The 13,410-nt window shown below is 42.5% G+C and overlaps 1 protein-coding gene across 1 annotated transcript; it reads right to left on the reverse strand.

The window, feature by feature from the left end:
* Window positions 1–4,871: 4,871 nt before the first annotated feature.
* On the reverse strand, window positions 4,872–12,887 carry LOC133888707 (protein DETOXIFICATION 12-like). Its single transcript, XM_062329048.1, has 7 exons — window positions 12,424–12,887; window positions 8,236–8,780; window positions 7,136–7,222; window positions 6,997–7,053; window positions 6,673–6,911; window positions 6,362–6,567; window positions 4,872–5,304 (listed from the first exon to the last, which is right to left on the reverse strand). The coding sequence occupies exons 1-7, from the start codon at window positions 12,721–12,723 to the stop codon at window positions 5,248–5,250; spliced, it is 1,491 nt and encodes a 496-aa protein (XP_062185032.1). The 5' UTR covers window positions 12,724–12,887; the 3' UTR covers window positions 4,872–5,247.
* Between the last annotated feature and the right edge of the window lie 523 nt (window positions 12,888–13,410).

Below are 13,410 nucleotides of genomic sequence, written 5' to 3' on the forward strand. Positions count from 1 at the left end.
TTATTGGCTTTTCCTGGGTTTTGTTTGAAGTTATTTTGCTTAGAATTAGAATTAGAAAAGAAAAGAAAAGAATAAAAAACCCTTCCCGGGCTGCCTTTTTCCCCTCCGGCCCAAATCCCTCTCTCTCTCTCACTCTTTCGACCTCAGCCCAGCCAGCCGGCCTTTTCCTCCCACTCTCCTTCCGCCTGGGCCTTGGTCTGGCCCAGCACCACGCGCCCGCCAGCCCGTTGCGCCGAAGACGCCCACGCAGAACCCGCCTTCGCCGCCACCGTCGTCTCCGACCTGGAGTCCGCCTTGTCGCGCCGTCGTCCGAGTCCGAAGGGAGCACGAGCCGCCGCCTTTCCCCTTTTTCCGCGCGAGACCTCGCCTATTTAACCAGGACCCCTCTCCCCGATCTCATCTCGTCCCAAACCCGCCGAGTCCCGAGCCAATCTCGCCGAGTTCGAGCCCCACCGCCGCCATTGTCACCGCCCTCGGTTGAGCACGCCGCCGAGCCGCCCTAGCGCCGTTGAGCTTCACCCGAGCAGCCTAACAGAACCGCAGCCATCCACCGAAGCTCTCCCCGCCGTCGCCTTGGTTCCCGCACCACCGGAGACCCCTTCCCGATGAGATCCCGGGGTCCTCCGCCGCTCCTTCCGTCGCCGAGCCCATCCAGTGCCGCACTGCTCAAGGTAAGCCCTAAAACGGACCCGCCGTGTTCCCCTCTTCGAAATCCGCCGCTCGCCGTCACCGCCGGCAGGTCGGAGCACTGTCCAACGTGTTCTCCGGCCGTCCGCCGCCGTGAGCCCCTGGGTCGCCGCCGTCTCTTTTCTTCCCCAGCCAGCCAGTCGTCCAGAGCCATCCGATCTGAAACCTAGGGGCCGGATTAGATCTAAACTCACCCTTTCGGCCACCAATCACATACCGCCACTTGTCCACTTTAATCTAGTCAGCGTTTGTGCCACACCAGCTGCCACCTCGCCTTGCCAAATCAGCCGATCTGCTTATGTGTCAACCCAGTCACCATGCCACATCGGCAAGTCTGCCCAGTCATCGCCCAGTCAGCTGCCATGCATTAAATCCGGATTTTTCAATATAAAAATAAATCTGATAATTCCTGGAAATTGGTAATTTTGCAAGAAAGCCCCTGAACTTCTCTATTTTTAACAAAAAGCACCTATCTTTTTACAGATTAGTCCCTAGACTTTTTCATAATTACAATTAGGTCCCCTATTTTTACAAAAAGGTCCCTGAACTTTCTGTTTTATTCAAAATAAGCCTTTTTCAGATTAAATCCTAGAATTGTTTTAGCCCTAACTTTTTCGTCGTAGCTCCGTTTTAAGCGATTCTTACGCCGATAGATTCGTTTTTCAGTGCTCTTTCTTTCTAGATAGGTTTTATCTTGTTGTTCTTTTGTTTTGTGCTCTATTCTTAGTGTATCTTGTTTGTGTGTTTGCCGGTTATTGTGCTATTAGTCGACAACGCCCCAGATCAATTTGAGGAACGTCAAGACCAGGAGCAAGAATACACTGAGCAGCAGCAAGGAGAAGGCAAGTGTCCTTGATCATCTTGAACCTATGTTTTTTAATGTTTTGTTTTACAAAATTGCATGCAATATCAATATGATGGGTAGTCACCTATGTTAGGGTTTTCCTAGATTTTTCCCTTAACATCCCTTGGAACCTAGATGGTTTATGGTTAGGTGTCTTTTATGGGTAGACTGCTTAGCCATGCTTTTGGCATACTAGGAAGTGTCATAATCTTGATTAATGAACATATGCAACAATGGTGGTTAATGTGTTAATGGTCTAGCAACATGGAACCTTAGGCCTTGAGCAAAGTGGTTTTGATGGTTATCATGGTTATGATGTTGGTTTAGTATTTGCTCAAGTAACCTAAGTAAGGACCAGTTCGTGGAGCGATAACCCAAGAAGTAACGTACCAACTACGAGGCTGATATGGGTAAGGCATGACATACTGATTAGAGTCTATCCAGTGTGTGTTGTGTCAGCGCAAAAGGGGGCTTCTGAGTAGGAGTTGAACTCGCGTAAAGCCTGGCGGTGAAACCTAGTGGGCAGACACATACTGGGTTAGTCTCTAGTTAGTGGAAAGTGTCATAAAGTGATTCTTGGCAGCACACCGTTGGCGTTTGTTAAGTGTTTGCGCAACACGGCAACATGAAATTTACTGACTCGTGGGGAAAGCTGGACAACCTCTGCAGAGTGTAAAACTGTTATAACAGCTGTGCTCACGGATATGAGAGACTTGGATCCTCACATAATTAGTGGGTGGTGGTTATGGTTCTGGTACAGGGAGTACTAGATGGATGTGGTTTTGGTTATAGTACAGGAAGTACTGGACGGTTATGGTGTGCAAGGTGGGGAGCCTTGTATGCTGGGTGTTGAGCTGTATGGGTTACATTCACTTAATGATTGCTTAATGCTTTTGAGTCTAAATATCTTTTCATTACTCGCATTTACGCAAATATACCATGTGTTAGCCTATTCTTGATGTAAGCCTGTATATCATTACTTTTCCACACTTGCTGAGTACTCTATGTGCTCACCCTTGCTTTCTCCTACAAAACGTATGCTGCTCAGTGGAAGACTTTGAAGATTTCCAAGACGACGACCTGGTGTTCTAGGAGCGTGTCTTCCAGTCGGTGCCTGTGGAGTGCTTGGCCGCCGATGTTATTGTTCCGCTGCCGTCGTTTAGATGCTGTCGTTTAGTTTAATTTTAAAGTTGTTTAGGTGAAGTCTTTATTCTGTAAGAAGTGAACGCTTATAAGTTAAAGTATTGCTTTTGTTACTTCACCTATGATATCCTTATGTGTGTTAAACTTTCTGGTACACATAAGCCGTACTTAGTTTTATCCGTTAAAATCGAGTGTAACACATCACCCAGACGATTTACACGAAAATCGATAAAAAAACTATCACCCGAATCACGGGGATTCGAAGTGCAGGAAAGAATAGAAAAATGAAAGTAGATGCATTTTTTGCGATTGACTGTTGTGTTGCAATCGGCCTCCACCCCCTCAACTATTTATAGGGGCGGCTTGGATTTGGCCCTTATGGAATAAGGCTCTATAGGCCCTGTTCAGCCAAAAACATGAAAAGAAGCCGAACAGATCGGATTGAACGCCGGATGGTCCAACGAGAACAAAAATACGAACACCGGAGCATCCAGCGAGTTCAATTCGGCTAGAACCCTAGACAATTTCCTAATGTATGTCGGATAATCTGATGTAGACTATGAATTCATCGGAGGCTTCCGCCGGACCAATTCTCAAACCTCTAAACTCTCTGTAACAAATTGTATCTATGCACACCGGATAGTCCGGCGTTCAGTAAACACCTCGTCGGACGAATTTTTTGAGAGAGCAAAACTTTCTGCAAAATTCACCTTTGCACTCACCGGATAATCCGACGTTTACACCAGAACCTTCGCCGCTGGACAAACTCTTCCAAAGAGCAAAATTCTTTACAAGAAATCAACCTTCTACTCACCGGATGATCCGGCGTTTCACCAGATGTATCGCCGAACTATTTTTTCCAAAGAGCAAACATTTTGCAGAAATCTATCATTCCACACGCCGAATAATCCGACGATGACACGATCTTAAACACCAGACTATCCGGTGTGTAAAAAAAATTTGGCCGTATCATTTTTCGCTATCAACAGAAGACATTCACGTAACTGCTATTATTACGGGCCTCGATTTGTTTACATTGTCTTGTCGTTTAACACAGGCTCGCCTGAATTCTCCACAGTATTTTGCCTCTTACTGTTTTTTCATCGCGACCAAACCTATGCTAACTGGACGAACCTCGCCTGTGTCTGTATATAGTATGTCCATGGTTAGTAGCATGGAATTCCCTCATACTACCGGTAGTCATTCGGACTAAAACAACCAATCCAAAAAAAATATTTGTGGAATATGCTGTCCACAGTAAACGCTTTGGAGCTCTGTTTTTCTACTGCGAATCCAACTAGTCCACCAAATCGTGTGAAACAACATTTTTAGGCTCTGTCTCGCTAAAAAGAAAAAGAAACAATGTTAAGCTAGCTTAGATGGATTGGGTTAGCTCACCTAGTTAGCCTAATTATTTTAACACCTTTCATACACATCGATCACCTAGAATATGCTTCTTACATTTGACAGCTCGCCGCCTCATACGCTATTGTTTATGGTTTGGGAGAGGGTTCTCGGGGTCAGGATGTGTTTCCCAAGCTTGAGGGATGTCCAGGACAGTAGGTGGGCCCGACTGTGGTGGCGGATGATGGATGGGGTGACTAGACGACAGGGCGCTGCCAATCGGGGTAGCGGAGGAAGGCCGATGGGCAGGATCATGGTGGGAGAGCGAAATCGACAACCCAGCACCGTCAAGTTAGCATGGTGGCAGGTGGAGATCCAGCGGCTAGAGATAGGCAAATAATCCAAAAACGAAACACATAAACCGAAAACCAAACACATACACCAAAATCGAATCGAATAATCCATTTTTTTGTTCTGATTTTGGTTTTCTGATCGGTTACTAAAATGACACAATTCAGTTTTCAACTTTCAAAAACTAAACTAACATAGTAAACCGAGTAGATACATACACCACGTAATATACCCTTTTGACCCAACCTAATAATCTCAACACAATAGCTATAGCCTAATCCATCTAACACCCCTTCGCAACACGCAGCCCACAGCCCATTACCCCTGACTCTTGCCCACGCGGTCCATGTTCTTTCACTCCTCATCTGCACAACGAACCCTCGGCTCATCTTCTTGAAGATTTTGGTTAAAAATCGAATCCAGTATAACTGAACAGAAAAGTAGGTTAACTAGGTTTGGATTTATTTGTTAGGTTTGGTTAACGACGGAGACACATCGATTGTAAAAAAAAAAATGCAATTTTCAGCCAATTGATCACTTGTGCTCCTTTTTTCTTAGGGCAGATCTCAAGAGCTTTATTGATTCGTTACAGGAGTACAATCCATGGCGGTTATGTCCACTAGGAAAGTAGGAACATAACCAGACCAATTACAAAAACAAAATTCTCAGGATTTTCTTGTGCTTCCTTATTTTGACCGGGTATCAAACAGTGGTCTAGGCTTTTACGAACTTAATTGAACAGTTCTTTTGAGCAAAAGATAATCCTTATTCATGACATTATTTTTACAGATCCGTGGAACATGAACACCTCTTTCAAAATCACCTAGGTTGCAGCAAAAATTTGGAGATAGAATCAGACATAATTTAAGTCGACGCAATCAAGCTGCCTGTGTCGGAAGTCTTTCCTCAAGCACTCTATCTCTAGCCTTGTCAGCCTGCAAATGACCAACCAAAACAGATAACAAGAATAATTATTTAGACTGTAGAAAGAACGAAAATATTACTTATGCATCAGAAGTTTCACTTCAAGGGGACTTCGCTTTCCAAAGTGAAATATTCATAAAATAATTGTGAATAACTGCTTGTTTAGCTGTTTCAATCCCTTTCTGTCCCTGTCCCTATTGGATCTAAATATTTGGAGAAGACAATTAGTCCCCAAAAAGCACCATATGGCGATTAATACATGAAAACACATAGATGGCTGTACCACGTCACCTCAAATCACAATAGGGCTCATCTCAAAAAGAAAAGTTCCCAATAGGGCTTCAGCAATAATTTATTTGAACTTACAATATATAGAAGTGTTTTCTTTGGCGATTGGGTTCAACCCTGACTTAGCCGGGGTGTGAAAAAGTCACCTTTTGTTGAAAATATATATTGAAATGTTCTAACAACCCAAATCAGAGTGGATGAACTTTTAGGGAAATTCCTTTTCTTGGAGATTACTAGCTAACTATTGTTCACTAGATCCTTACCTAGTGGTTAGTGAATACTAACTAAAAAATTGTTGCAAGATATTCCAAACTTATTTAACTAGGTTTCGGAAATTGTTGAAGTTGACATGTTTCAGAAATTGTTTGACTAGGTTTGGAAATTGTTGAAGTTGACATGTTTCAGAAATTGTTGGACTAGGTTTAGAAATTGTTGCCAGGATTACAAAAATCGTTGACAAGTTTTAAAAATTGTTGGACTAGGTTCAGAATTTGTTGTCATTTTTTTCAGAAATTGTTGAACCAAGTTTCAAAAATTGTTGCTCAGTTTTCAGAAATGTTGAGGGGGTATTCCCTAGATATTATGTAGTGAATTTTCTTTTCATGAATCTGGTGTTCTATCCCTTGTCACACCAAATATTTCTATCATCACCTAAGGCTAAAGGATTAGAGAGAAGCAACAGTTATTAAAATGAAACACTGGAGAAGGAAAGAAATCATCTATAGCAGTAAAACTATATGGAGAAGAAGCATGAAATATGAAAAGGAAAAGAGAACCTACCATATTCCCCCAGTTTGTCGTTGCAGTGATGGCTGATAGTAGAGCGACCTGCGTGGCTCCACCAGCTATCATGCCAATCCAAAACCCAACTCCTCCTAGATGCAATGCAAAACCGAGAACAAGAGCCACAGGAATGCCAACAAGATAGAATGCGCCCAGGTTAACATAGGCACCTAAATGTTGCCATCCACAGCCCCTACAAACACCTGATGGAACACAAAGAATTTTAAACCAGACCCTTTATGTGGTTCATTTATTTATATAATGCAACCGGCAATAAGTTACTATTTGTGAAAGGCAAGAACAGGTACCTGAAAGGACTCCTTGGAGGTTGTCTGTAAGAACTGAAATTGAAAGTAACGGTACCATTCTGGTGACATAATTTATGACATCCTCCTCATTGCTGAAAGCAATTCCAATGAAATGGCGCAAGGATAGAAGAGTTACGCTCACCAGGACTGCCAAGCAAATTATTATTGATAAGGCAACACGTACTACTAAGCGGGCACCGTCTGGGTTCCCTGCACCTAGCTCATTTGACACACGCACGCTGACACATGAATATAACAGACATTAGGTTAAATAGGCTATAGAAAGTGATATGAATGATGATAACAAGAGATACTTCGTCATACCTTGCAGCTGTTCCGATGCCATACGGGAGATTGTACACCAACACTGCTGTAGATATGCTGTTCCATAAGGACATCAATTTGATAAGCATTGTAGCACAGCATTAAATAACTTCTGAATTGTCATTATGCTTATGCATACCATATAGAAAGCACAGAAGTTTCAAGTGCTGGATTTGGCAAGATCCCAGAAAGCAGAACGAGCAGCTCATATGACCACCATTCAAGACTGTTGTCAAGAAAATTGATTAATTATCACAAAAAATAAAAAGATGAAAGTACAAAACTCGAAGTTTATGTGGTCAAAGTTAATTTTTTAGATTACCCTGTTAAACTCAGCTAAGATTCAGACTAGAGAAGACAATAAAATTCATTCTTGTGAGTTCATGTTTTGTATATGAAACAAAATTGAACATACCTCGTATGATAAACAAATATAAAACTGTTGAATTGGACCGATGCTATCTAATTGGGAAACTGGAGTGTTACAAATCAGTTATTTCCTAATTGGATTGGGGATCTTGTATTTTGATTGGTTGGCTACAAAATTTCCTAGTCTAATTCTCTTCCACATAGATTAATGTAATTAAACTAAAGTAGTCTGGTCTCAATGTTTATCGCAAGGTAACCCAAAGGATTAGCATACACGAACAAATAAAGGTAGGGTTTTGCAAGAACTAGATTCTTGCATTGGGGTTTAATGTTGTGAGGGTTTTAATTTCCTAATTGACTATCCCTTTTACTGTGGATATGCTCAGAGTATTTGTGATCATCTTTGCCAACTCTTTTCGCAGTTTTTGGAGTTTCTAGTATCTGATTTTCTCCACAAGATTTCCTTATTAGTTCATAATTCCATATGACCTCAAGTTGTATTTTAGATTAGACCTAATGTTAGAGCTTCCACTATGATAATATCAAATAGAAATGCATAACATGATATTTCCAATCAAATTTCATAAAATGACTTAAAATGCTAGGTTCATGATTTTCTTTGAACGACAGGAAAATATTTTCAAGAGATAATATTGTACATGATTATTTACTCTACTTGAACACATTTTTCTAGTTATCATGTTCTATTTCTTGATACCCATCCCTCAACAGTTGGAGTTCACTTTTCAAAGTGACAAGATGTAAAGCCTGGAAGAGTATTGAACAGGATTTGGGGTCCAAAATATAGGACTGTCAAATGAAGTTATGAATCATCATCTATATGGAAATAGGCGAGTAACATTTACTTACCAAATCATAAGAGCCGATGGTACGGCCAACCGCATGAAACTGCCAATCCCTCTAAAAGCTTCCCACGTGAGTGGAGCACGAGTTCTCTCACAAGAAGGTGAGAACTTAATGTAAAGACCAAGAACTGTCACTTCAACCCAATCACAGATGCTGACTGATAAAGCAGCTCCAGCATTACCCATCCCAATTTTATAAACCATGAACCAACACAAAGGAATAAAGAGGGTGAGCGTTATCAAGGAGCTCAGAACCATGGGAAAAATTAGGCTCTGAGACTGGAGGAACTTTGAAAAGCATTGCGCCACACTGAAGGCAAGTAAACCGGGGATAAGATACAAGGCATATTTCCCAGCCTCACTTGCTATTTGTGGATCCTGACCTATGAGAGGAAGTACGTCCGGGATGAAAACCCATATAATGGCGATGGGCACACTCACAATAAGAAGTACAATTATAGACCTGTAGGTATATAAAGCTAGCTTATGATACTGTTCTGCTCCGTAGGCCTGTCCACAAATAGTTTCCAATCCACTTGCCAGTCCCATCTAAAAGAAGAAACGTATCAATAATGAATCAATGAAAATATAAATATTACAAGGCAAGAAATAAAAGTCAAATTACCAGGATAAGTACAGAGGCAATCATTATTTTATTCAAATTTGTCAGCCAAGTCTTCAAATTGGTCACCATATTGAGTCTCATGTACAAATTAGTTTACTCAAAAAACCCATGGAGCAAATGTAGCAACATACTCAGCACGTAAGAGCAGCATATTGGTACCAAATATCACTACGCTCCACATTTAATGTGAGCTTAACATGGATCTTCTACGGGGATCTCCAGTTGGAGCTTCATATCAAACTTCAAACAGAGCTGCTCAGGCACCTAAACATTTCATCTGCCTCTTAACACACTGAAAGTTGTTACTGAAACTAGCAAGCCTGATAAGAATACATACTGCCAATCTGCAATGGTGCAATCACGTTTGCATTCTCTGTCATGGCAGAATACTTGCAAAACCTCCCTAAACGTAAATATATGTCAGTGGTGGATTAAACTTTAAACAAAAATCAACTCAACATGATCTTCATGTTTTAGACAATGAACATGATCTTCGTAATTTTGATTGCATTTATTATATCCAGCAAAGCTGTGTACTAAGAAGAAGAATGTTTGTTTTCCAAGAAAGCTCCAGTTCCTTAATTTTCCCCCAGCAAAGTCGTTCAAATTATGTTAGGAAAATGCTTCGGATCATGCAACTGGTCTGCCACACAAACCTTCTTTACCGGCAACGGGAAGGGGCCAGTGGTAAATTTGGTTTAGCATTTGGGGTTGAGATGCGGCGGATGGGGTGGCCCTGCAGCAAGAAAACAGCAGCCCCACCTGCCACATGTTTGGGGAATGTTGCAGTATATGCTAGATGTCGTGTCCAACATCTTTCAAAAATCAGCCGCCTAGCCCGACATGAAAACATCAATTTAGCGTGAATTTTGAACTTTTCATGAACTGCCTTCCATCACATCTTTCTCACAAATTATTATGTAATTGTGAGGCATTTGGTCAAATGTCAAAGAGGGCCATCTAATTACTAGGTTGATCCCACCTGTCAAGTTGGAAGATGTGGATTCCCTGCAGTTACTGTAGAGCAGCACAGTTATTACTAGTTTTGTGATACCGTCCAATCAAAATCCAATGGCTCTGATCAATGTCTGCAAAAATGCTAATTCGCGTAGTAATTCGGCAGCAATTATTGCAAAGGACCCGTGTTCTGAGTTAGGGTGTGCTCTTTCGGATGTACCTTGTTAGCTTATACATATCTACTAACCTACATGCGCCTCTCTCTGTTTCTTGTTTCCTGCAGTATAGCACTTATAGTTGTTCTAGCCGATGTACATCACAGAGCGGGTTTAAAGTCCAAGTCTAACCAAAAGGAGTGGAACCCATATAATCGATGTACCTTACTTTAGCTTATATAAAAGTGATGTTCCATCGAGAATGCCATCATTTTTGGAAAGCCAAACTAGTTAATTAATCCACAAGATGGGTTGCTGAACCCCGAGCTGAACCTCGAGCCTCCAAATCCTTAGCCTATTCATGAGCCTCCGCACAGATCATCGTTCTACTCTCCATTTGGTAAGTAGTTTGAGTCCCATACAAATAGGTTTTTTTTTGGGGGGCTAGGGAGCCTCTAGCAGTACTCATTAAGGAGGAGGTGAGCGCCGGCGAGAAACGAGCTGGGCCGACCCTGGATGGGGGCAAGCGAGACGGCCGCCCTAGGCCCTCAAAACACACCCCCTCCCTCTCATATAGGTATACATGTATACTACTTCTGACCAAATAAAGCACAGCAGTCCAAATTCCAATCGACTAGCGGCTACAGTTATATGATCGTGCATGGGCTTTGGCCTTTGGCAGGCCCAAAAGAAGCAGCTTTGCTACTTTGGTTCCTTCGCAGCAGGTTAGTAGCAGCTCAAATTAGCAAACATCTCATGCGCAGAGAAGTCAATGAGATCGCTTCCTCTCGTGCAGTCCTGCCCTAATCGGCGACTTGGTGACCGGTGTTCGCTATTTGCAGACCCCAATCTACTTGTTTCCATCCCCTCCTTTGACCTTTCCTCCTAAAACGAAGGTATGCCTAACGCATGATCATCTTCCTCAAGTTGTCCCCAACCCAAGCTTTAAGCTTTAAAAAATTCTTAAAGATAATCTCTAGAAAGTGTTTGAGGTGAGCATTGTTTTTTGATATACTTTAAGTGTTTATCGGAAACAATTTTTTTAATGCACCGAATATTATCTTTATAATTTATATATTAATTAATTTTTTGATGTTTCAACTCAATGGGGGCCTGTTTTTAGTTTTGCATCGGGCCACCAAAATCGCATGACCGGCCCTGGAGCTGAGGCTCGAACACTGGTGGGGCGGGGGGCAACAAGAACCCTTTGCCAATATCATCTCAAAGTTCTACTACTAGCACATAAGCTCCAAAATTGAAGTCTCATGGTGCACATCACCAAAAAGTGCCACCTAATGGGAGTTGTCGACCATGCAAAAAGGAGGAAGGGAAACCTAGATCCGGAGCTCTCATATGTAGTTGACCAACTTTGGTCATCATGTTGTGCGAGTGTTTTGACCAATTAATGGCCTCCCTTCCCATGCCTTCGATTAGAACAGATAATGATTTGGTTTGAGATCATTAACGACCAGCGTGACAACGCAATCCCATGAGCACCTCGTGGGTGCCGCACACCGGCAACGCGAGACACCTATGACCACAAGACGCAGGTTGCATTGCACCGGGAGGTCATACATTTCAATCAGAGCAAGTCATGCTCACAAGCAAACGGCCCCCAAGGTCAATGACAATGTAGCCTAGGCAAGTAGCCATTAGCTAGCTATACGACAGAACCGACGCATAAGGGTGGAAAATAGATAGCAAGCATCCGAATTATCTGATATTCGTATCCGTCAAAACACGAATATGGATATCTATATCCGTATTCGTTTCTGAAGTGGATACTAAAATGGATATCCATATCTGTATTCGTTTCTGATATTCTGAAGTGGATGTATCCGAATTCGTTTTCGAGATTCAGATTCAAATGTGGATATCCGAATTACTTTGAATTTGTATGTGAAAATGGATAATATCCGTATCCGCCAACAAGGGAACCAAGTTTTGCTAAAGATTTAGAAATTTCAGAGGTGAACGAAATTGATATATTCCGGCCCAATCAAATTGGAACAAATTTCAGTCAGATTTGATCAAATTTGCGCACCAAAATAACGAATTTCGGTAATTCCAGAAATGTTAACAAATTTTTTGCACACCAAAATAAAAATTCTTGTCATTAAAGGTATAGGATATTTGCATACAACCCGATCGAGTAGATATCCGAATGCTAATTCGTATTCGAACTATCCGATTCGTATTCATATTTGAGGATATTCGGATCCGTATTCATATTAATATTCAAATTAAAAGATAAATAGCAATGTGAAAAGTGTACTATCTGACGCAGCCTAGGCAAGTAGCCATTAGCCAGCTACACGACGGAACCGATCGAGCTGCGCACCAATCACATCCCGAGTGGCCGAGTCTCCCGGCCAAAAGCTTTACCCTTTTTTTCTTAAGAACAAAAAAAAGAATAAAAAATGATGGTTGGGCGAAGAAAGGAAAGAAAGCTTACGAGGACGCTGAATCCGGAGACGTTGGTGAGCGAGTTGGCGATGGCGGCCCCGGCGAGTGGAACCTCGCCGAGGTGGCCGACCATGACGGTGGAGATGAGCTGCATCATGAGCTGCAGCAGCGCCACGGCGACCATGGGCGCCGCCAGCGCTGACAGCCGCCAGGCCTCCGCCGTCGCCTCCCCCCACCAGCCCTCGCCGCCGCGGCATCGCCACCACCGCCTATCTTTACGATCCCTCGCCTCCTGGTTCTCCTTCCCGCTCGGGAGCGGGAGCAGCAGCGGCGCCTCGAGAGAGCCCATCGGTGGTGGTCCTTCCCGGCGCGCTCGGGGACTCGAACACGGCCGCGGGTACAAGCCAAGCGGACTGGTTCGTCCGCTTGGGTGGAATCGTGGAGACGAGGTGGTCTGGATTATAACTGGGTTGGTAGAAAGCCGTGGAAATGGAACGGCCGTGGAAGGACCGCCGCAGCGCGAACCGCGAGGCAATATTATATAGCGCCACAGGGAGGCTGCTCCGGAGCAGGTGGAGACGTTTGATATAGATTTAGATATTGAATTTTTAAAAATCTAGAACCGTGGGATGCAAGCCCAGGGAAGAAATTCGCCTGGGGAAGAAACAAACGAGAAATCTAAAACCAATTGAGTATATTTAGTTGAGTTACTTAATTTTTAATTTAGTAAAAAATAAATATTCAATCTATTTTATTTTATTATATAAATTTTTAGATTCAGTATAGATATTGAATCTAGAGTTGTACCAAACAGACTAAAGTACAGCTCCTGTCCGCGGCACACAAGAGCCAACGAAATAAGAAGGAGATATACAAACTCCTAGATCCGTCAGCTTATGCGTGTGGCAGATTGAAGAGACCTCAATGGTAGAAACAGTACTTCGATCCGTTTAGCATAGCTCTAAATTCGAGATTGATATTAAATTTAAAATTTACATAATAAAATAAAAATAATTAAATATTTTTGTTTACATCT

The sequence above is a fragment of the Phragmites australis genome, chromosome 13 (genome assembly GCF_958298935.1).
Source record: "Phragmites australis chromosome 13, lpPhrAust1.1, whole genome shotgun sequence".
Classification (NCBI taxonomy): Eukaryota; Viridiplantae; Streptophyta; class Magnoliopsida; order Poales; family Poaceae; genus Phragmites; species Phragmites australis.